The sequence below is a fragment of the Microtus pennsylvanicus genome, chromosome 6 (genome assembly GCF_037038515.1).
Source record: "Microtus pennsylvanicus isolate mMicPen1 chromosome 6, mMicPen1.hap1, whole genome shotgun sequence".
In the NCBI taxonomy this organism is placed as follows: Eukaryota; Metazoa; Chordata; class Mammalia; order Rodentia; family Cricetidae; genus Microtus; species Microtus pennsylvanicus.
Window position 1 is genome coordinate 95,332,667 of NC_134584.1, and position 23,594 is coordinate 95,356,260.

Sequence of the window (23,594 nt, forward strand, 5' to 3'; positions counted from 1 at the left end):
TGGAGTGTAGCATGAATTCTGATTGGTCTTAATACTAAAAATGTGAAGTCAATTATTAGGTGAAAGCTGAGAAACCAGAGAATCAGAGCAACATCCCTATAGTGTTCTTACTTCTACCAGTGCTCAGACTGAAGGGACAATCCTGACTCTATGAATCCCCAGACTGCATGCTCAGACTGAATCTCCAATTATGAGTGAGTACATCCCATGTTCTTCTTTTTGGGTCTGGGATACCTCACTCAGGATAGTGTTTTCTATTTCCATCCATTTGCATGCAAAATTCGAGAAGTCATTGTTTTTTACCGCAGCGTAGTACTCTAGTGTGTATATATTCCATACTTTCTTCATCCATTCTTCCATTGAAGGGCATCTAGGTTGTTTCCAGGTTTTGGCTATTACAAATAATACTGCTATGAACATAGTTGAACAAATGCTTTTGACATGTGATAGAGCATCTCTTGGGTAAATTCCCAAGAGTGGTATTGCTGGGTCCAGGGGTAGGTTGATCCCGAATTTCCTGAGAAACCGAAACACTGACTTCCACAGTGGTTGCACAAGATTGCATTCCCACCAGCAATGGATGAGGGTACCCCTTCCTCCACAGCCTCTCCAGCAAAGGCTATCCTTGTTGTTTTTGACTTTAGCCATTCTGACAGGTGTAAGATGGTATCTCAAAGTTGTTTTGATTTGCATTTCCCTGATTGCTAAGGAAATTGAGCACGACCTTAAGTGTCTTTTGGCCATTTGAAGTTCTTCTGTTGAGAATTCTCTGTTCAGTTCAGTGCCCCATTTTTTAATTGGGTTAATTAGCATTTTAAAGTCTAGTTTCTTGAGTTCTCTATATATTTTGGAGATCAGACCTTTGTCTGTTGCGGGGTTGGTGAAGATCTTCTCCCAGTCAGTAGGTTGCCTTTGTGTCTTAGTGACAGTGTCCTTTGCTTTACAGAAGCTTCTCAGTTTCAGTAGGTCCCATTTATTCAATGTTGCCCTTAATGCCTGTGCTTCTGGGGTTATACCTAAGAAGCGATCACCTGTGCCCATCTGTTGTAGGGTATTTCCCACTTTCTCTCCAGACTGCAACTGAGCTCTTGTCTCCTCCCACCTTATATTCCTCTCTCTGTCCAGCTGTATCCCTTCCCATCTCCACCTCCCTAGTGCTGGGATTAAAGGTATGTGACTCTTGGGTTTAAATGTGGGATCCATCACCTCCTGAATCTGTTTCTCTTTTAGACTGACTCGATCTTGTGCAGACCAGGGTAGCCTTGAACTCACAGATATCCATCTGCCTCTGTCTCCTAAGTGCTGGGATTAAAGGTGTGTGTCACCTTGGCCTGGTCTCTATGGCTAACTAGTGGATTAATTCTGCACTCTGATCCTCAGGAAAGCTTTATTTGTTAGATTGCAAACAAAATAGCACCACAATGGAGTGCCCTTTAACGTTAAGAAAGAAACTGTTACTTTTACAGTGTGGGGTGGATCAGAGAGCATCGTGCCATGTTAAATAGCTGAACATAGAAAGATAAATTTCATGTGCTGCTGCTCATTGTAGAATAGAGATTACTAGAAAGCATACAGACAGAACTTGGGGTAAAGAGGTTGGAGGTCAATGAATGAGGAAGATGAATGAAGAAAGGAATAAAAGTTTCAGGCAGGAAGGAATTCTTTGTCTTTTTACTTTCCCAACCCACAGTGTCATATATACGAATGATAAAATCATGCATTTAAGAATAGCTGAGAGAAAATTTCAAGTCTTCTCACTGTAGAAAATGGTAAGTATTTGAAGAAATGTGTGTGTTAATATGCTGATATATTTATTAAACATGGCATAATCAAGTAGAAAATGTGTGCACCATAGTTGGCAGGTGAAATTTGTCAATTTGCAATTTAATAAATGATAGAAAGTTTTTGTCTTTCAAAATGTGTCATTGTGTTCTATTCTCCATTCTTTCTTCTTTTTATTTTTATTTTTTTAAAATATTTATTTATTTATTATGTATACAATATTCTGTCTGTGTGTATGCCTGCAGGCCAGCAGAGGGCACCAGACCTCATTACAGATGGTTGTGAGCCACCATGTGGTTGCTGGGAATTGAACTCAGGACCTTCGGAAGAGCAGGCAATGCTCTTAACCTCTGAGCCATCTCTCCAGCCCCCTCTCCATTCTTTCTTCATGCCTACAGTTTCTCACTGGTAACTGCAACTTCAGAAAGGAATGCTGGGAAATCATCTTAGCCTCCCAGAAGGAGCAGTTTGGGCAAATGTAATTGATACCTTTGATACTTGGTTCTAGGATCTTAGTTAAATTAAGAAACACTTAGAAAACTTGCAAATCACACTTGTGTATTTGTGGGAGTGTTTCCGGAGACAATAGGTCACTATGGCTAATGTTGTTATCTAGTGTTGCATTCAATCTCTAACACACTATTGGCTGGGAAGGCGTGGCCTGTTGGTAGGAAGTAGGTCACTGGGGCCATACTCAATAATGACCCGGGACTATGCCTGTTGCTGTTCCACACAGCTTCAATACTCACATGCCCCCATGATGCGAGCTGATCCAACTCTCCCAACATCACAGGCTAAACAATCGGAGGCTCCGAACTTTAGTAAAGCCTCCTCCCCTTGAGTTTTGATATGCCATATTTTTTTTTGTTATGTACTGAGAAGTAACAATTACACCTTCTTACTAATTGCCTATTTCTGGGCAGCCTGATAAGCACATGAAACATCAACAGGACTTGCCTGTACCATTTTCTGGCCACTAGAAACAACTGTGCTTATGTTTGCGGCAAATAAAGGCAGCATAGATCTAACAATCCCTGTGGGAGATCTCTTACCCAATGAGAGGTGAATACATACCGCTCTTTAGCTGCTGAGAGAGAAAAGTCTTAAGAAAAACACTAAGATGCATGTATCTAAGGTGGTCACATGCTAGCCAGCTCACTAGGTTGACCCTTCACCTTTCTACAGAGTTCTGTGGGACTATGTCCTAGACTAAACTGCCTGTGATCAACTTTCTCATGGACTCCTACTGGCCGAAATGAAACTGAAGATACAGGTCATAGGGAACCTGCTTTTGAGACCTGGTCCTCAGCAGATTTCATAACTGACTCTTTCAAGAGGTGGGTGAGTTGGAGGCCTAGGTGGTGAGCCTATATCCTTCTCCCATGCAACACATGAGATGGAGACTCACCTCTGTGGCCGCGGGACACAATCACAGATGGGGCACCAAACATCACATCTCCCATTAAGTCCTGGAGAAGGTCTTTCTTTCTAATAGGGTTGTCTGTCCCTGAAATATACTTCTCAATGACAGCTGGAATCAGACTCTCAGAGATGTTCTAAAAGGAACAGAAAGTGATCAGAAAAGCATTTCTGAGAAAGGGAATGAGAAAGACATGGCTCATGAGACTTGCTGGTTATAACCTTTTCTTTATCAGAGCTGAGACCATTCAGGAACCTACAGATAGTAGGGGCCCATGTGTCAGAAGGACAAAGCACTCAAACTTGGTAAATGTTGTGGTGCCCACCTGTCTGCTTTGGCTCCCCAAAATTACCTACAGAAGTCTTGGGTCTCTAAGCCCTAGATAACTGGGTTTTGCTTAATATAGCTTCCATCTTTTGCCAGCTTTTCCAACAATATATCCTGGAAATACTGGAATTTTTAAACAACAAGCAACACATGAGTTTTTTGCATTATACTAAAGTATGCAAACTAGAAAACGCGGGCTGAAACACAGACATGAGTACTTTTAGCCACAGAGTTAGTGTGTGTTTGGACGCAAGCACCCCCACTTCTTTGCTTCTCAGCTGAGTCCCACAGTTCACTTACAAGGATCGGGTAAGACTGCCAAAGAAGGGAAGCGATCCTCTTCTCGTCCATTTTGTCTTCGGAAAGTGGAAAGCCTATCATCTGTTAAACACAATGATTAATGTTTGTGAATTGTGTGGAATTAACAGGAAGAAACAAAAAAGGTCGAATACAGAAGAAAGTTCCTTTACCAGGCCTTGTTAGGTGTGAAATTTCATGTTTGAAGAAATAACCTATGAGAAAATGAGATTATATCTAGAAATATATGCAGTACAAGAGAATGCATATACCACATATATTGCATATATTATATTTTATAGATATAGTTTATATAATACAAACACACACTAATCCTTCAGAGAATGAGTGGTATTTAGGTTAGGACAGTGTTAGGACTACAGGGAGGATACAAGCCCTGACCTACAGCTCAGGTGTCTATGGAAGCCAGAGTCCAGTCAACCATATGACTAAATTTCATTGATGACCTGTGCACTCCTTTTGCAGGTAGACCTGCAGAACTCCAACTACTGTTCCTTAGATGCCCCTTATCACTCCATCTGCACCACTGTCCTCTCCATGGACCCTCCCAGCCTGGGAATTTTAGATTCTGTAAGGAAGGACAGCATTTAGGGAGATGGTTTTAAGGGCTGTATTTCCCAGAGGGCAGTTGGGCCATGCTGGAGAATCTTCCCATGGAAGTATAACAGTGGTGACAGTTTCTCTGGTCTGGTTGGAGACTGTGACCAGAGAGAGCACGTAGGATCAAAGAGGTGGGTGTGTGGACTGAGGCTCTATGGGTACCACTAAGAGTCCTATATGTTCTCACCATAGGCATGCTCCAGCCAAACTCTTTCTTGGTGATGCCCACCATGTAGGGCACAGTGTTGAAACTCTTCTCGGCCAGGATCTCTTCTGGTGCCTTTGGCAGCACCACTCCATCTATCACAGTGGGAAGCAAAAAGTAGCTCTAGGGAAGAGAACAATGCAACATCTGTGATTACCCTTCCCCAGCTACCATCAGACTCCACTTTCTGCCCATCTCAGTGCTTAGCCAGCACACGGACTCATGCGGCTGTGCCACAGGAAGTCGGGGTCCTAAATGGGGCAACATCTATGAGTTGTTAAAAACAGAACTGTGCCAGGGAGCCAGAAAGAATACTGACAGGGAATGGGTATTGTGGGAATTGGTCTTGAGCAAAGTAAAATATATATGTATGTGTGTAACAGATCATATGCAATTTTACATACGTATATAAATTTGTACATAATTTGAAATTATAAATAGATTATAATTTATAAATTTTATATAGTTACGTGTGTGTGGTTTAAGTGGCCTCATCTGAACACTTTGACCCCAGTTGGTGATACTTTTTGGTGAGATTTAAAAGGTGTGGACTTGCTGTAGGGAGGATGTCAACCACAGGAGAGCTTAACAATTCATCACTTCTAGTTTACACTGTCTACTTCATGCTTGAACTTCAATGTAAGAATGCTCAGCTTCAGGCTCCTGATGCCACACCTACTGGTCGTTCCTTCTACCCTGCCATGACCCATCACATTGCACCAGAATGCCTTGCTTATGCTGTGGTCACGCAGTAGTCTCTGCACGGCCCCTGCCCCTTCTCTATAACCTATTTTCACATCAAAGGGATGTTTATAAATTCAACAGGTGTCAGTGCTCCATTCAGACCCTTCTGTATACCCGTCTCTCATCCTGAGTCACTGCCCTTGTCTTTCAATAGCTAACCCATCTTAAACTCTCCAGCTCCCCAGACTCAAGCCTGTTTCTCTCCTGACTGTTTCTACTTCAAACACACTGTCCCCCTGTAAAAGGCCTCTTCAGCTATAGGGGAAAATTGCTAGGTTTTAGTTAGCTGACTTCATTTCCCTCTAGCATGACTTGGCTCTTTTAGCCATGACTTAAATCTGCTATTCACACAAACCACTCACTCACCTCACCAGCTTTCTCCTCTGCCACTGCCAGAATCACAACATAATTTACCAATTTATTTTCCTGATACTACGCCCCACCAGAAGAGCAGTTTCTAAGAACGTAGGAAATCTTGTCTGTTTAATGCCCCAGGTCCTAAACTCTTCCTTGCACATAGTAAGAATGGGGGTTCCACAGGGAGGGAACAGAAGGGACAAGACTGGAGATGCTACATACCTGACATCACCAGGTCCTGGTCAGAGCTAGGAGGGGGAAGGACAGGGAGAGGAGAGCCCCCCCTTCATGTGTTCTGGATGCTGGAGCAGGGCAGTATCCTCATCACCGAGATCTCAGTAATAGTTATGCACATAAACTGTGGAGAACTATTAGAGAAATAAATATATTCTTAAATATACTCTTTCTACAATGTACTAAGTTTGTTACAATATAGGCTAAAAGAACAACGGATACAATACACATGCAAACAGAAAATGACTAGGAAGAAGGGCAGCACATTCTGTACCCTTTCTACAGTGTACTCTGGAGACACGGGAGAAATAAACATTAGTTTAAACAGTTTTCCCCCGCTTTGTTCTTTGTACTGAGAATCACACAACATGAGTGTCGGGTATAGAGTAGACCAGCCACTTTGCCAGAGTTGAAATATACACAGGGAAAACCTTTGTCTCCTGTACATACATGTAAACATAAACATAGTGGCTGTACATTCTGACTGATGTGGGATTTCCTTCTGTATGTGTTCCTTTTACTGGTTGACAAAAAAGCTGTTTTAGCCAATGGTTTGGCAGAGTACAGCCAAGCGGGAAGTTGAACAGAGAGAGTAAGCAGAGTCAAAGAGACGCCATGTGGCTGCCGAAAGAAAAGGACGCCAGAACCTTACCAGTAAATCACAAGCCTCCTCGTGGTAAAATATAAAATAATAGAAATGGGTTAATTTAAGATGTAAGAGCTAGTTAGAAATATACCTGAGTCATTGGCCAAATAGTATTGTAATTAATATAGTTTCTGTGTGATTATTTGGGTCTGGGCAGCCAGTCTCCGTTTACATTCTAACAGAGAAATGTGATGAATCAGGAAGGTGGAGTCAAAATGGGGAAAGAAGCTATCACTAGATGTGACCCTCTAGAATGTGCACACAAGGAAGTCATACTATTTTTCAAGTTCTTCTTAGTGGCACACCAACTGCCTCTTTATCCCTGAGACTCTCCCAGCACAGCAAAGTACAGGGTACAAGCGGCAGGAGGACCAGGGCAGGTGGAATAAAGCGTTTGCAAGAGCAAATAAGACAAAGGCAAAGCTGTGGCACTGGCCAAGGATTCAGCATCAGCAGGTTTCTCTCGGAGACGTGTCTCTGGTTAATAACCAACAGCAAAGCTGTAGAGGCAGCTCAGCTGATGGGGACAGTGGGGTCAGAATTCCAGTATCAGGTAAGAGTTAAAGTGACAACAGGGGGGATTAACTACACCCACTCCCAGCCCTTCAGCTATCCTGGTCAGCTTTGAAAACTGGACACTCTAGGGACTCAAGTGCTCATATGTCTGAAGGAGGATGCCAGGCTACTTATTTACAAACAGCCAGCAACCTAAACACTGTCAGTCTATTCATCGGTGGTGTGATATAGAGCATAAAATAAAAACAAAGGCCCAACATTAAATTCTCTTCTCTTCCACACCACCCCAGCTTATCTTAATAACACCGGAGATAATGAAAGATCCAATCTGTGCGCCACTCAGGGATGGATAGCTAGCCACCCACGGTCCACCAGTGGCCGACTGGGTTTATAGCAGAGTCCAAACTACTGAACTAGATTTTAAAAAAAGAATGTTGACCAAAGAGAAATCAACAGAGAAATAAAAACCTAGAGAAAAGCGTAGCGAGGGCCTGAGGCAAGGTAGGAAGTAGACAGAAAAGAGTATGGGGTAAGTTGAAAGAGAATGTGAAGACCTGAAAATCAAAAGGAAAACCACAGAAAAAAAAAATAACAAAGCAGTGGAGAAAACTATTCAAATTAATTTTGAATCACTATTATTGTTATGTGTGCAAAGCATTACCTGTAGAACGCAGTAAAGATAAGAAGGCAGGGATCAAACTGGATGACTGAATTAAGAAGAGGTTGGGAGCTCCTCACCTATTTTACTAAAAGGAAGGGCGCAATAGCTTTGGCTTCATATCTGATTATTACTGCGCTGTTGCAGCTTTTAGAAACACTGCATGTGCTCTGAGAGTGTCATTTTGGCTCGCTGAGATGCACCAAACGGGAGTGACAAGGACATATTTGTGGTTTTCTAGCCTGTTTTCCTGGTATTTCAGTGGGACACTGGCAAGTTATTCAGATATAAAACTGCCACCAAAATGCCAAGAAGCTGCTGATTTTTTAAATCATTTTTTATTGAAAATGATTTTTGCTCAGTAACAACCTTCTAGGGTCCAGCCAAGTCAGAGGTGTCCTCGCAGGCTGGCTCCCAACACTGGAATGTCTCCCTCATAAAAACATATGCACACATTTTGCGCTGTGGCATGTCACCTAAACGTTTTGGCTGGCTGCACATTTAGTCTCAGTATGGCACAATATTTAGAGACTGCCAATTTCAGAAACACATTCTCAGGGTAAATGGATTAATATGGTTTGGAGGCATTCAAGAATCCTAATTTAATTTCATTGGTCTTTTATAGCAGGACAATCAATTTTGGTGAGAAATTCAAAAGTGTGAACATTTTTAAATGTCTTCAAATATAAATCAAATAAATTTCCCTATTTCCAAGACTAAGTACTGCCTCCAACAATGTAATTAATGAAATTTAGAATTTTCTTATTGGTCACTTGCCGCCTTTGGAACATTTCTTGCACACTAGAGAAGGCAAGACTCCTGTGAGCCTGTTGAGGATGCTCAGCTTTGGAGAGAGCTCTAACACAGCATACTGAGTAGGAGCATTTCTTACTTTTTGGTTTTCAGATGACACAAATAATACACAAACACATTCACTTGACATCCGAGCTAAATAAACACTGAGACAGAGAATAGGCGCTCCTCATCTGATTCCCTTAGCAGAGAGGTACAACAGCCAGATTGACAGGTGCTTCCAAGAAAAGCCACCTTCTCAGAGTCAGGTCAAATTTGACAGCTAACCTGTTTTCCTTCCTCCCTAAAGACCTCTCAGGAGTTTCAAAACTGAACTGGGATGCTACTGAAAGGCTGTAATCCTTGTCAGAAACAAAGGAGATAACTCTCGTTAGTAAAGGAAATGGAACCAGGAAGACTTTTGCACAATATGCACATTTATCTATCCTACTGTACCTCGGAGTCTCACCTAACAATTACTATACGCTCCCAGAATGAAAGCATCCGCAAACACCCATTGAGAGCATTTTGCAGGGGTGGAGGTAGGCAAAAATGTACAATGGCTGCTCTGGCTGATATACTTGCCATCATTTAGTGTGCCAAATATATTTTAAAAGCATTTGAGAAAATGTTAGCATGGTGTTATTGGGCTAGCAAGATAGCTCAATGGGTAAAGGTGCTTGCTGCCAACCTGGAAACCCAAGTTTGACCCCCAAACCCACACAGTAAAAGGAAATAATCGACCTGCAAAAGTTGTTTTTTGACTCCTACATGTCCCCCCAACTAAAAAGAAATGACAGCATAAAACAAAATAAAATAATAAAATAAGATGTTGCCATCATGCTGTGACAAAGAAAGCTTGGACCTGCACTCCACTGGTGAGCACTGCACTTTAGTTGTTTTCTTACCCTCTTCCGGGACTCTTCAATGGCAGATAACAGGGCATTATCTTTCTCATTCTTCAGGAAGCCCTGGGAAAGGAGGTAAAATGACACAACCAAAGTTATCTTCAAATAGCAGAAGTACACTGCAGAACAAAGATCATCAGAAGAATCTGACACGGTGTGCTCGGCTATAATTTCCACCTCCAAGGAGGCAGGAAAAGGAGTATCAGTTCAAGGGCATTCTCAGCAACACAGGAAGTTGTAGGTCAAACTGGAAGACTAGGAACCATGTCCTCCCCGCCCTCTCTGTCCCTGCCAAATCCGAGCGCCTCCATTTACTACCCTTTACTAATTTAGCGAAACTTAAATCTCAGTTGACTTATGTATAATAACGAGATAATATAATCAAGTTTTTGGCCTCAAGGCTCGATACACAGCTCTATCATTAATACTGATTAAGTCTAGATATGTTGGTGGCATTAAGAAAAGGTAGCCAGGAAGTCTTCCTTGTTCTTGCTCTGTCCTTATTTGCCTGAGATGAGGCCAGGTGAGGGAGGCAACAAGAGATTGCAGCAATAGCCACAAATGCGTGCAGGCAGACTCGAGGTCAACGCCCCACCTTCCACACAAATGGAAAACTTCTTTTCCAAGGCTTGGAGCTCAGGGACCAAATATGAACACAGAAAACTAATATTAGTATTACATATTCTGGTGTTGAGATCAAAGTTTTAGCTGTAATATGGAAGACTCCAAGTTAAGATCCACCCCAGTTCCACCTACAATGTAAGACACAGTTAATGTATGGCAAAGTCCACTATTCATGCATTTGTACATTTCTAAAATGACCTGCTTTCCTTGTAATGCTTCTGTTATGCTTTATTTAAAAAGGAATTTGAGGAACTGTAATAAAAAGAATTATGCAAAAGGTTTTAAATGACAAGCTCAATTTAAAGGTATTTGATAATTTTCTACATGTTAGTTTTGATTACTTACATTTTAGCAACCAAATAGTCCTGGTTCTTAAGCTTCTGGTTAACAAATGTGGATGGAGGGCAATATAGGACTATAATTTGGGTAAGATATTATTAATGTTCATAGATTTCCAAGATTTCTATCTATTGGCCCATGATTCCTATACCTGTGCTCACACTCCAAACTGCAGGATGGACTGGGATGGGCGAAGAGCAGCCAGCTCCCAGCAAACAGTCCTTCAGAAAGACCACCCCGGGGCAGCTCTTAGGACTCAATGCAGACTGTATCTATACTGATAACAGGACTGTGGGTAAGGGTAGGGAGAGGCTTCAGTCCCCTTTTTAAAATGTAATGGACTCCATGTATAAGAAAGGGGGGTAAAAGACATAGTTATAATATATACATACATTGTCCATGGGGGAAAAGTCAGTAAACTTTTATTACGAATTCTCTGTTTTTGAGTCAGGGTCCCACTGTGTTGGGACCACTCACTATCTTTCTTTTAAGGGCTTTAATAGCCAAAGCTAAATTAAAGGTACACAGTGTCACCATTCATAAACAAAACTATACATCTATTACCGTGGATTGATATTACAAACGATAGGTAGGCAGGGACCATGCTCTGCTACAACAGAAAGCTGATTGAACAAAGCAGGGTGGGAGGAGAAGCTGCTATTTGTCAAGGCTTAGCTTAATTTTTAATTTTAATTTAATTTTGTTTTAGCTGAGGCAGAGAGCAATATGTGTGTTGAGTCTGATATTCCATCTTTGCTTCTCTGATCAACACTTATCTGCTTGTAACTGTGCCTACACTCAGACTTCTCTTACATACATACGTACTAACAAATGCAAAGCAAAATACTTCTCACCGTGAAACAGAGCCCTCAATTTCTAAGAATGAAATTTGAAGACGACATCCCTCTCTGTCTGTCTGTCTGTCTGTCTGTCTGTCTGTCTGTCTGTCTGTCTGTCTCTCTCTCTCTCTCTCTCTCACACACACACACACACCAGCAATAACAGGCAGAAAAAAAGGGCTAGGAATTTAAGAAAAATTAGGGATGGAGCTTTTACATAGGAGAGGCTGGAGGGAGGAAAAGGGAAGGGAGTAAATGAGACAATCATATTATAATTTCAAAGATAAAAGATTATTATAGAAAAAAGAGAATAGACATCATTTGGGGTCAGAGCAAGCTATTTGTCTTTTAAAAGCTATGTTTTTAAATATCAACAAATTAACTAAAGTATTTGTGCATGAGACTCAGATTTCAGATATGACCCACATATGAACAAAGACCACACCTTTATGTACCTCAAAAGCTGCCTGTTCTCTGTGATGCACACAGCTCACAGCACAACCATCCCTCAGAATGCTAGAAGACTGGTTCCAGACCCCTTTCCAAGATACCACAGTATTCACATGTAACCTATGCACAATTTAAAGCATAGATTATTCACACAACATAAATGCTGTATGAATAGTTTATGTACCATATTATTTAGGCAAAAATGACAATATGTATGTATTCAATCTCTACCCCCGACAGGTCCGTCCACTTCTCTCTCCCAGGCTGCCCTAAACTTCCAATTTTCCTGCTTCAGCCTGCCAAGCTAGGGCCACAAGTATTACAAGTCTGAACCACCATATTGTGCAAGTCAGACAAAACGCTTATTCTAGAAAGTTAGTTTTGGTTATATACATGGCAATTATATTTATTCTGATCTTAGATTTTTATCCTTTATTCCTTTCTAAAAGGAAACATTAGAATGGGTTATACATATTATATTTTTAAAAAGTATACATGAGCAGCCTATCTTGAAAAGAATCTTAAAAAAATTAACAAGTACAGAGTAGTGAGGGGGTCTTGTGCCATCTAGTGGTGATTAATTTCTATTCAAGAACACATCTCTTAAGGAAAAAAAATAATGAAAAATGAAAAAGACATTCTAAAGACACAGTTTCTCTCCCTCTGGCTAACAAACTATTAGACAATAGACTCTCCCACCCCACCCTCACAAGAGATTCAAATTTCCCCAGCTACCTCATGATGGGAGAAAATGGGCTGAAGCCTAGTGCCAGTCAAAGGGGCAACCTGTCCCCAAGACAGAGACTTTCCACGGGTCTAACAACTTCTCAGACCACCTTGCAGAACAGACTGGAGCCCAGACAGTGAAGAGAGGGGCACACCTGGACTAGCGCTGCTTAGCTATGCACACATCTTGCTCTCTATTTAAACCTAAACCTCATGTCAGGACCTTGAAGATGGATTTGCTCCTCTTTGTTCCTCTCCCATCTGCTCTTCATGCCTATTTTGTTAACTAGCCTATAGAGGATGGGTAGCCCAAACTAGGCACTGACTCTTAACAACTCTGGTAACAGTAACAAAATCACTAAATTACAGATGGAGACAATGTATTTTATCACGTAAATAAAATAATGAAGCAAAAATAAACATCAAAGTGGGAAAAAGACTCTGTCTTCCTCACCTTCCTTCTCAGAAGCTGGACAGGGCCAGGTATGGTAGCTCACCACCGTAATCCCAGCACTTGGGAGGATTGCTGCAAATTCAAAGCCAATCTGAGCCTCAGAGTGAGACACTGTCTCAAAGCAACAAAACCCAAAACATAACAGAAAAAAAAAATAGCTGGACAGAAACATGATCTGCCTCCGCCTAGGTTATCCAACTTTCTTCCTTGACTCGTGATAACTAAAGTTACGTTTTAAGTATAAATTACTATGTTTAAGGGATCTATAAAACAAAAATACCTCTAACCTGTAAGCCCCTCTTGCCCAAGGACTTCCTGGAATGCTGGGAACCACTGCTCATGTAAGATAATAAACTTCTGTAAACAAGCTTGGTTGCCGCAACTGCACAGGAAGTGCTTGATCACATGTAGGCAGGAGGTACATGGGCAGGAAGTAGGTCAAGATGTAAGCTTGCCTCTGACTGAATAAAGATGGTTAATATACAGACTTGTGGGTCTTTATAAACCCCCGCCTAATGTAATTCATTGCCATATCTGGGAATCCCGGGTATGGATCTGGCCAGTTTCCACCATTCTGACCAGTATTTAATAAATTTTTGATATTCAAATTTTTGATAGTGTTATTATTCTCGCCTGGTGGGATTAGCCAGACGTTGTCTATGTGCTTCTTTCTCTCTGGACTCTGTGAGGCTCTCCTCATCCTGGAGAAGTGCTTTTCTCATCTGAAAGGCCTCTGGAGAACAAGGGGAAGCCTCTGAGCAGAGAAGGCACATCAGCCCCCTCCCACTCAGAGTAATATGCCTATTCCTAACTTTTCCATTTGCCCCTCCTTTCCAGAAACAGACACTGTACTGGCTTTTGGAATGGGTTTTGGTTTCCAGTTTTCTGTAACACAGAATAGTCCCATTCAGAAAGGACTTAAGCCATCCAAAGAAGGGGCCAATTCTTTAAAAATAAAGAAGCTAAATACCACCACTCCACCCCTAGACTCCTCCCACCCTATTTACAGCTGAGAAACTGAAATGTCAACATTTACCTCAGCAAGAATCCCCAATTAGGAAGAAGTGCAGGAAGCTCTGGCTCTCCCAATGAAAATTAAAATCTCATTCCCTCTTTAAAAGGGTGGAGCCCCAAAGAAGGCAAAAACATCCTTAATACATCTGTCCTTTCCTGTTGGGGGCTGCAGACCTCTGGCCCCTTGACTTTCTATACCTGCCTCAGACCCTAGAGTGAACTGAGCAAAACAACTTGTTTACCTGTGCCTGTGCTCTGAGCATGAGACCCTGAAGGCAGGGGAGTGGGTTCTGGTGAGGCCTGCAGCTGAAAGATCCCCAGAGCTAGGGCATGGCTATCAGTTAAGGATCCCTATATAAGCTTCCCTGGAGCACAATAAACTTGCCATTCTTATATCAAGGATGACCGGTATCCCCGTGTCTGTGTGCGTGTGTTTTTAAGTCTCCAGCTTAGTCCCAGATCGTGTACAGTCCTATAGCACAGGAGCTACACTTTTCCATGAGGTTGGGGCCCAGAGAGTCCTACTCTGTAAGACAGTTTTACAAAATAACGGGGCCAGCGAGTTCCAGGACAGTTAAGGTTACACAGAGAAACCCTGTATCGAATGCACCCCACCCTGCAAAAAAAAACCAAGAAAGACTTCAGAGGCAAGTAAAGCTGTGAGCAAAGCAGCAGCACAGTGGTGTGGTATAGGCTACAGAGATACCAAAAAACAATGTGGGCACAAAGCCGAGCGGTGGTGGTGCATGTATTTAATCCAGTACTTGGGAGGCAGAGGCAGGTGAACTCTGTGAGTTCAAGGCCAGTCTGGTCTACAAAAGCTAGTTCCAGGATGGGTACCACAGCTACAGAGAAACCCTGTCTAAAAAAAAAAAATGTGGGCACAAAGTACCGGGTGCGTCTTCCCAGTTCTACACCTAGGTGTCAGACTGAGGATGGCTAGCACATCGAGTTGCTGCTACCTTGAGGAATACCATGACAGGGACTGCAGCCCAGTGAGGGCTACTTAAATCATATGCTACTGGTGTTATAATAAAGCCAGTTCTGCCCCTTTTAAGGGTACTGGGCATTCTTATTACCTGCCTACCAGCCATGTCTAGATATTCAAGAAAGAGAAACAGTTCACACATCTCAGCTATTGAAAGGCTTTGGAGCCATCATACAGAGGGTACAAGGATGACATCATATAAATGAGTACAATACTGAACAATTATCTTGATATTGGTGGCAATAAAATACTACTACTACTACTACTAATGATGATGATGATGCTTTTCTGAAGATTCTTCTTTCCTCCAAATCCCAAAGTTCTGCCATCCCCTTCATGCCTGTGTAAGGGGCTGAAGAGAGAAACAACCTCATCAGTACTGCTATCACACTTAAAAACTATGTCCAGGCCTGCGCCCAGTTGAGAGGGGCCATGATGTACACGGGTGCCTGACTGTGGTAGCAGAGCCTCTGCTGGCCATCCTGTCTCCCCTTTTGCTGGGAGAAATGAGGATATCACACTGGAAGACATCAGGCAAGGAAGGGGGCCAGCCAGCTGCTCCAACACTGAGGTAGCACCAAAGAGAAAATACAATTGTGAGCATCCACTTGCCCCCTAAAGTCAGAACATTGCTGGGCTAAACTGTGGAGACACAAGAAAGTGAAACATTCTGCAGAAAGAACTTTTTCAATCTAGCTTTGCAAATGGAATGAATATTAATAGTTCACTGTATGCCTGGCTTCAAAGAACAGCAGCAGAGCCCTCAGCCAAAGACATGAATAGATCTAAAAACTGAACCCACGGTCACTCTAGGGGAGGAATAAGGTGGGTGCATTAGGGGATTAAAAAAAAAACATTTCAAGTTCATCTTGGACTTCAGATTCTAAACCTGTCCTTACATCAACGATGGCCTCACTTATAAGCATGCCTTTCTATGGCCCTCAAAACCCTCTGAAAGAACCCACAGAAGTAATCTCTACCAGTAACAAGAAACAGGGCTAGGAGTATATTTCTGAGCTTTATCTGATCTTGTGCCTTCTACTCTTCTGGGGGTGGAGGGGAAGCAGGCATTAGACACTGAGCCAGGGGTTGAGGGTAGGGGTTTAGCAGAGGGTGTATCTCAGTCAGCAAAGTGAGAGCCAGCAACTTGTTTTCCACAGGATTAAGTGTGAGCCCTTAGCAAGCAAAAGGAATGCTGTTAGGACAAAGTTTACATGCCACACTTATATTCATTCCTGCTGGTACACAGTGTCGATCATTCACACCACAGTCAAGAATCCTAGGTTCTTCTGCTCTGCAGCAGTGCTTATGCTGAGGGCATCTGAGCATCAGCCAGGATGACTGTCACAGAAAAGAGGCCTAATTTCACTGCAGCTCCTTCTTGAAGCTCAAAAATTCATTTTTTTAAACATGTGGAAACAACCATCAGAAGAGAGTTTCTCTGATTTCCAATTGTTTTAAGTGTAATTTGGTCAGGCATTCCTTTGTTAAGAGTGCTTGGAGCTTTGCTCTCTCCTAAACCTGTTTTAAGGCTGGAAACCTTTTGACTTTACTGTTAGAGCAGAGGAATACTGCAGAAAGCACCACTTAGTACTGTCACCATAGATACAGTCAGCAGGACTGAAAAATATAAGCAATGGAGAACATGGGGCAAGGCTATTTTTTCAAGCACAACTGCCCCAAATGAAAGGCAGCTAAATGCCTTTTACTAATTCCCTTCTCCGGCAGAAGTGGCACCCCTGAACAGTCTCTCATAGCTGGAGTAGAGGAGTTAGCTGCTGGGGATGCCTTCAGAGAGTACAGGTCTATCCTAGCTCTGAGTGCCTTACTCTTCATGTTCAACCATCACTATGAGCCTAAGAGCTCTACTTGCAGGAAAGATCATATTTTTAAATGTGTGTTTACGAAAGACAAACTGATAAGTATATATCAACTTCAACACAAACCCAGAAAGACTGCAAGCACAGCTCAGAAAGTCATTTCTGAAAACAGACACCTCTGTGAGTCAGGATGCTCCAGCACAGACAGACTGACTTTGCTGGAAGCTCAATTGACCAGCCAGTCAACAAAGAGGAAATAAAAATGGAATTGATGCCGACAGCATGCAGGTCAGGAGTTGGGTGCTGTGGATGTAGAACAGTATCAGTTGCTTCCCAGAGATCCACCCTCTGGTTCCCTGACCTTGAGAAGTTATTTACTGCAGCAAACCTTACTTTTACTTAACCTGGATGAGCTGACTACGCTAGATAAACTTCATGGTCAGCTCCAAAAATTCCAAACCTGTAAGAGATGGGGATGGAAAAAGCAGCATTGTCATCGCCACTCTGACCACACTTCCCCTGCAGAATACGTGAGACTGGCGTATTTCGTATGTAAAATAACAAAAGTCCATGAAAAACTAGAATAAGACAAAAAAAAATTCTCACAAGAATGATACGTACAGTTCTACATTTTCTAAAAATGTATCCCATATAACAAGCAAGTTTATACACTAAAAAAAATACACATCAGAGGTCTTTCCAAAGTGTTAATACAATTTCTTAAAGGTGGTATGTGAAGTCTAGATACAAGCGCTAACAAGCATTTAGGAAAATCTCCGAATTTCTCTCTCCTGGTAATAATGAGCATCCATGAGCGAGAAGCAGTGCTTCTAAGGATGTCTCCAGGACTAAGAAAATAACCGCAGTCCAGCTCTCTTCACAGTGCTCGGGGTGACGCCATTTTACTCCTTCCTCACTGCCATCTTAGTGCCACCAAATGCTTCCTAGCAGGCTGGCTGGCACGTCTGCTTGTCTGCACTACAGTACTGCCAGAGCAGTCAAAAGTGTGATAGGAATGTATTTGCTGTCATGGAAAGAGCCAACCCGATTCTTCACTATAAGAAAAGGCTAAAATTTTGTGTGAAAAACCAAAAAGCTTTGAAACTGCAGAGAATCACGAATGCCCTAGAAGTATCAAGAAGAGCCTCTTCCAGCAGCCAAACTTAAGTAGACCAGGATGGAAGAAAGAAAATACAATGCACTAGACCTCTGCCACCTCCCATCTGATCTAAAAGGGCACTTGGCATAGAGCTTTTAATAAAGTCTATAACAGGAAAAAAGAGGGGAGGACCCACAGAATCTTCAACCAAATAGTACTTAAAAATTTTCAAAGAAAGGCTTTGTAAAGCTCCTTAAACCACCTACACCACACATTCTATGTAAGTAAGGCTGCAGTTCTAATTCACTGCCCAAAGATACTTTCATTTCAACGTATAATCCTTGTGGATATCAAAGGGAAAGGGCCCTTTGCTTTCTAGTATATATATGAACAATTAATGCATTCAATGCAGGCTCCTTAGGATTGAAAAAAAAATCACACTGATAGCCAGGCTTTCATATGAGTTTTACAAGCACTGGGGACTTAAGAAAATCTCTCTAGGGGTCAGGGCTTACTGACTCTTCTATGTCAATGTAAAGTTGCTGTGAAGGAAACTGCTCTCTCCTGAATCTCCAACATCTATTAAACAGATATGGTACGCAGTGACCATGACGAACGTCAGCCCCAACAACCTACAGGAGGCAGCTTTCTAAGCATGCTACAAGCCAGAAGAATTCTGTGAACTCAATTCTGTGAAGGATGAACTGAAATGGCCACACAGCCTTTCAGTGTGTGACTCACTCTTCAAGCATAATTCAGGGCCAGACCTACTATACAGTCTTCAGGTTTAAAGACAGAAACATCCTTCAGCCTTTAAAAATAAACACACAAGTCAAAGTTAAAATTCCTCTCAGCAGCAGCATAACAAAACAAAGGTCTGAATCAAGTCAAATCCAACTACATTTAAGAATCAAGGTTTATAAGCTTAGAGCTGCAAAACTGAGGTTTATATGAGTAGTTTTTAAGCTACAATTATTAAGTAAGCAAAAGCACTAGAATGGTCCCTATGGTCCCCATGAGTGAGATGGAAAAACCTCAATCTATTATTTTTTTGAGAACAAAATCTTGTTTTGTTAAAAACACTTTTTTTATAACTTTTAATCATGTATTTTTAAGTCATTATATTTTTAATAAAAAGCTCTAAAATTTAACCATCCTTTTCAGAAATAGAAAACATTTTTTAAAGACAATAAAAGAAACTCTGAAAGTTACTGCTCTTTGCTTTTTTCCCTCAAGAATCATTTCCATCTGTGATCAGTGATAAATTCACATTTACAATAATTAATGAATAACTACTTAAAGTCATTTGCTAAAATCGCTCAGGAATCTCGCATTTTAAGATGATTGCTCATCTGATTTTTGACCCAGAATCTCTGTTACACTCTTCACACTGGCAGCATTAGCTTGAAAGTATATTTTGCCCATTCAACCAAAGACAAATTTTCAACCTTTTACAGCTACACGAGAAATACCTACTATAGACAAAAGGATTCCATTTTCTTTCTGGAATATTTTCCCTTTCCTAAAACCAACTCTTCTCTACGGAATATGTTCTGGTTGACATTCTTTACAGTAACAAAGGTCCTGGGCCACAGCAGCTAATGCAAATGGAATGGCCCCGCAGTTGTCTTCAGAATCCATCCAGCTTGCCTCGCCCATGGTACAGCTAATTGTTAAAAATGGTGGATGAGACATTTTCCATACATTACATGAAGGAGCTCTGATGAAGGCACTGGCATCCACCCACTTCAAAAAAAGGAAATAATGTATAACTGTACCAAGGCACCGCTAACTGAGTCATTTCCCTGAACAGGGTCAGTGTTAGAGGTTCCTCCATCTTTTACAAAATGCAAACCACCACGGCTATTGTCTCATCTCAGAAATCAATTCTGTGCAGCGCTGCACCAGGTCAGAGTTTTAAAGGAATCTTAGTTGGTAACCAGACCCCCCAGGGCTGAGTGAAGCCAAATTCTGACAGCTCCCCTCCCTGCGCAGGTCTCTCCATTTCCCACTGGACAGCTTCCCCAGCTTCTATTGTTAGTGAAGGAAAGTCCCACCTCTGAAGGGGCCAAAGCCCTCTGCCAGGTGAGCAATTTCCAAGTCCGAGCTTCAAAAAGGGCTCTAGCCCCTACCGCTCCCACAATAAAATAGTTTTGAGATAGATAAGGCATATATATCATCTTTCTTGTTTTGCTGGTTTTTAAGGTGTGACAATGAACAGGTTAAATGTTGAATTAAAAACAATTTATTTCTGATATTAATCAAGCTATTAAATATTACCTATAGAAACATTATTATCTCATTTTTCTCCAAGACAATGTTCATACAACTAGGAAATTTTCATTTTACTTCTCCCTGAAGAAACTGAAATATATGCACAATATATGTAAAAAAACACATATTCTTCTCAGTTGAAGTTTAAGAAATTAAAAACAGCTTTCTTAATCTAAATTGCCAATAACTGATGATTAAGATTTATATATTAGAAGCTAATATTTAATTTTCTCATTTAAAATCTTATGCTAAAACATTCCCTGTGAGACAATTCCAAATATCTTTGACAGTAATTTTTTCTTAGACAGAAATCATAAGTTACAGGATTCTTTAACACACACACACACGTTCTTCAATTCTAAAGGAACTGGTTTTATCAAAGAAAAGAAATTTTATCTTCATATTTTACATCATACAAGAACTCTGTACTTCACCTGTCTCTTTTAAAAATCTTGTAGAAAGTCCACACTACTTGCTACTTAAAGATGAAATCCACAAATAAATAAATAAGCCAACTCTTTGAATCTTTAAGTGATTCTCTGCCCCACCCAATTTTTTTAAAGAAAAATATTAACATGACAAGGCACAAATCTGAGAGATTCTCAGAAGAATCAAACACTTTTTCTATCAAATTACTTAACTGCTACCAAATTTATCTCAAAATTTCACACAAACCAAGATCTTATCTTTCAAAGACACTGCAACATGCTACCACTCTGTCAACAGGGCACATTTATCTTAATATCTTTATGAAACAAGAAATCCTACCTGCCGCTCTCAAAAATGTAAGGAGTTGCAGCCCAGCTGATGCTGCCAGTCACTGCAGCTCTTCCGTACCCTTCTAGTGGAGTGAACGCGGCCGGCACCAGTGCTTAAGGTTTCCCACCCTAAATTGCCTCAATTGAAGAGTCCGGTGGGAGGAGGAAAGAGAGAGGAAAGAAGGAGAAAAACCCAACCTCTTTGCAAGTGCTGATATGACTGGAGCCCTAGAGTCCAATTAGACAATGAGACTGTAGCACCCCCTTAACAGGAGGGGCATGGCAGACTCCCTGAGCAGAGCATCACCATCAGAAGTGTTCCACACGGATTCAGAGAAGTCAGCTATCAGTTTGCAAGCATAAACTGATGGGAGAACAGTTTATAGGTTACAGAAGGGTATTTTATTGTTAACGGACTGTACCAAGTTAAGATTAAAGAGGGGGAGAGACAACATGTAGGCAAGGAATGCTATGATACTTTTTTCCTACAACCCAAGCCACCACAATTCCTCTGATGTGAATTTTTGATGACTTCCGACATCTTGCATGGTTAATAATCACTTCTCTGTCATGTTCAGTTCAGGTGGAAAATACATTTGCTGCATTGTGATGCAGTGCTGTGGCCACAGATTGCAACACCAATTGTGCAAAGCTGGTCCCTTAACTGAGCAGCAGGAATCTGCACATGTCATGATGCTAAAATAAATGGTAGTTAAAAGACTTTATACAGCAGCAGGCAGATTCTGTCATTTTAGTCTACGGAATATGTGGCTTCAACATGCAGGAATATCTCAGCCCACTGTGCCCTTGTCAACTGCACTGCCCTTCAGAGAGAACAGTAAATTCACCGTCTTAAACGCTTGGTCTCTTAGTAGTTAAAAGATTATACTAAATAACTATTCGAGTTAATTATATCTTTGAAAAGAACGGAGGTTATTTGCATTTCAGGAATATACAGCCAATGAAACTGTCAGTGACACAGTGAATGCAGGCCTTTTATTAACATATGTTCAGCTCAACTGTCACTTCTTAGCACAACATTTAGAGGAAAACATACGATGTGTATGTAATGAATGTTCCCATTTTACTGTAATGATTTTTAAGGTGCTTGTCAGAAAGGGGTATTTTTTCCTCCATATGTTTAACATATAACTTGAAAATTAAAGATCAAAATACTAACGTTTCCCTTTTTAACAAAAGGAAATTCAATGCAGCAAATAAGTATGCAAGTGCAGAAACGTTTTTGTGTAAGAGCAAAGATGAAATTGCCCAAGACCTCTGCCCAGATGGTTAAAGTCAGGTCAGTTAGGGAGAGGGCCATGGTTATGGCACAGGCTGCAAACCCGACACCTACACTTACAGAACCTGAGTGATCTAGGACATTTGCCAATGTCATAATGTACTTTTACATAAATATTGATCTGGCTTTTTAGTATTTAGAGTTTGGCTACTTAAGGTTGTTTAATCTACCACCATCATTTATCTTTTAAGAAACAGAACCAGGTTACAGACTTTGGTGCTTTAAAGAAAAGCAATCTAATTAACATTTTTTACATCAAAACTTCTATCAAATACCCAAAATTGAGACGCTTCCGACATTTCTGTCTCATAAAAACAAATCAAAGCCCTCAACAACAAGAATAAACACAGGATCACACTACACACCGGTACTGGAACACTGAGTCCAACAATGAGAGAACCTACATCACTGACACAGAAAACCCACGTTTGCCCATTTTTCTCTGCGACAGCAGCAAATTCCTAACTTGGAGATGTATATTGCTAACAAGCCTATAAAGCTGAAGAGCTTTTCAGTCTTCTTACCCTAACTTAAAATGAACTACACTCACAGTGCTATTCAGTGGCACAGCAGAGGTCACAACGGTTGCTTCTAACATTCAACATTCAAGTTTTTGTTCCATACCCAATACAAGGTATCACCAATAGCTCAGCACTGCATAGGGAGGACAGCGGGAGCATGTGCTGAGGGTAGCTTTGAAATTAACCAGGCTCAGCTTATGTTCCAATTACTGGACAAAAGACAATCCTGGGGGACCTCTCTCTGGACCAATACAAGAAGCAAACTGTTTGTTTTTGATCAAATAAATACTGTATTGAGCATAGCAGACATGCAGCAATAAGAATTCTGTCTGAGATTGGAGGTGCAAGAAAAAAAAAAAAAGAACAAGGCCCAAGTGTGGTAAAAGTCAAAATACCTCACTGATGTAGAATCTGAGGGTCATACACAGGGGAGTGAGAAAACCCTCTTTGTTTATGTAAAAGCAAATTCTCACTGCACTGAGTCTGTAAGACTTTCTTTTATTCTTTACTAACCCCAAATATAAACTAAGTGGATATTTCTTTGTGTCAGAGAAAATTCTAAAAGCAGCTCAGAGTCCTTTCCCCCCAGTTCAATGACCATTTTTAAGGAAACCATGTAAGAAGTTTGGCTCCGAATTGCAGAACACTCTGGCAGAAAAGGCAGAGAACACAGAGGTGGTAGCTAATTTTCCTTCACCTAGTGCCTGGATGTAGAGGTTAGAAAAACACTAGGAAGGTGTATTTACAAAAGTGGTGTTTCTACTTGTATCACTAGCCAAACACAAACCCACCCACTCTTAAATGGCAATCAGTTTTCCAATTTAGCCCTAGACACTAAAAACAAGCAAAACTGGGAATGCAGGTTCATATTTGTAATCTCA

The 23,594-nt window shown here is 41.2% G+C and overlaps 2 protein-coding genes across 6 annotated transcripts in view; one reads left to right on the forward strand and one right to left on the reverse strand.

Annotated features, from left to right (window-relative positions):
- Positions 1 to 23,594, forward strand: part of Bbs2 (Bardet-Biedl syndrome 2) — a 353,246-nt gene that overhangs the window by 127,963 nt on the left and 201,689 nt on the right. The gene's annotated exons all lie outside the window — the stretch shown is intronic.
- Positions 1 to 23,594, reverse strand: part of LOC142852273 (liver carboxylesterase 1-like) — an 86,623-nt gene that overhangs the window by 14,064 nt on the left and 48,965 nt on the right. For 2 of the 5 annotated variants that reach the window (XM_075976891.1, XM_075976892.1), the window contains 5 exons: positions 9,508 to 9,570; positions 5,976 to 6,121; positions 4,635 to 4,747; positions 3,830 to 3,910; positions 3,191 to 3,338 (listed from right to left, as the gene is read on the reverse strand). In XM_075976891.1, the coding sequence (XP_075833006.1) occupies positions 3,191 to 3,338; positions 3,830 to 3,910; positions 4,635 to 4,747; positions 5,976 to 5,982 (349 nt within the window). In that variant the 5' untranslated portion in view covers positions 5,983 to 6,121; positions 9,508 to 9,570. Of the gene's footprint in view, positions 1 to 3,190; positions 3,339 to 3,829; positions 3,911 to 4,634; positions 4,776 to 5,975; positions 6,122 to 9,507; positions 9,571 to 13,226; positions 13,300 to 20,902; positions 21,270 to 23,594 lie in introns of those variants that run through there. The other 3 variants (XM_075976895.1, XM_075976894.1, XM_075976893.1) reach the window with 3 other exon arrangements.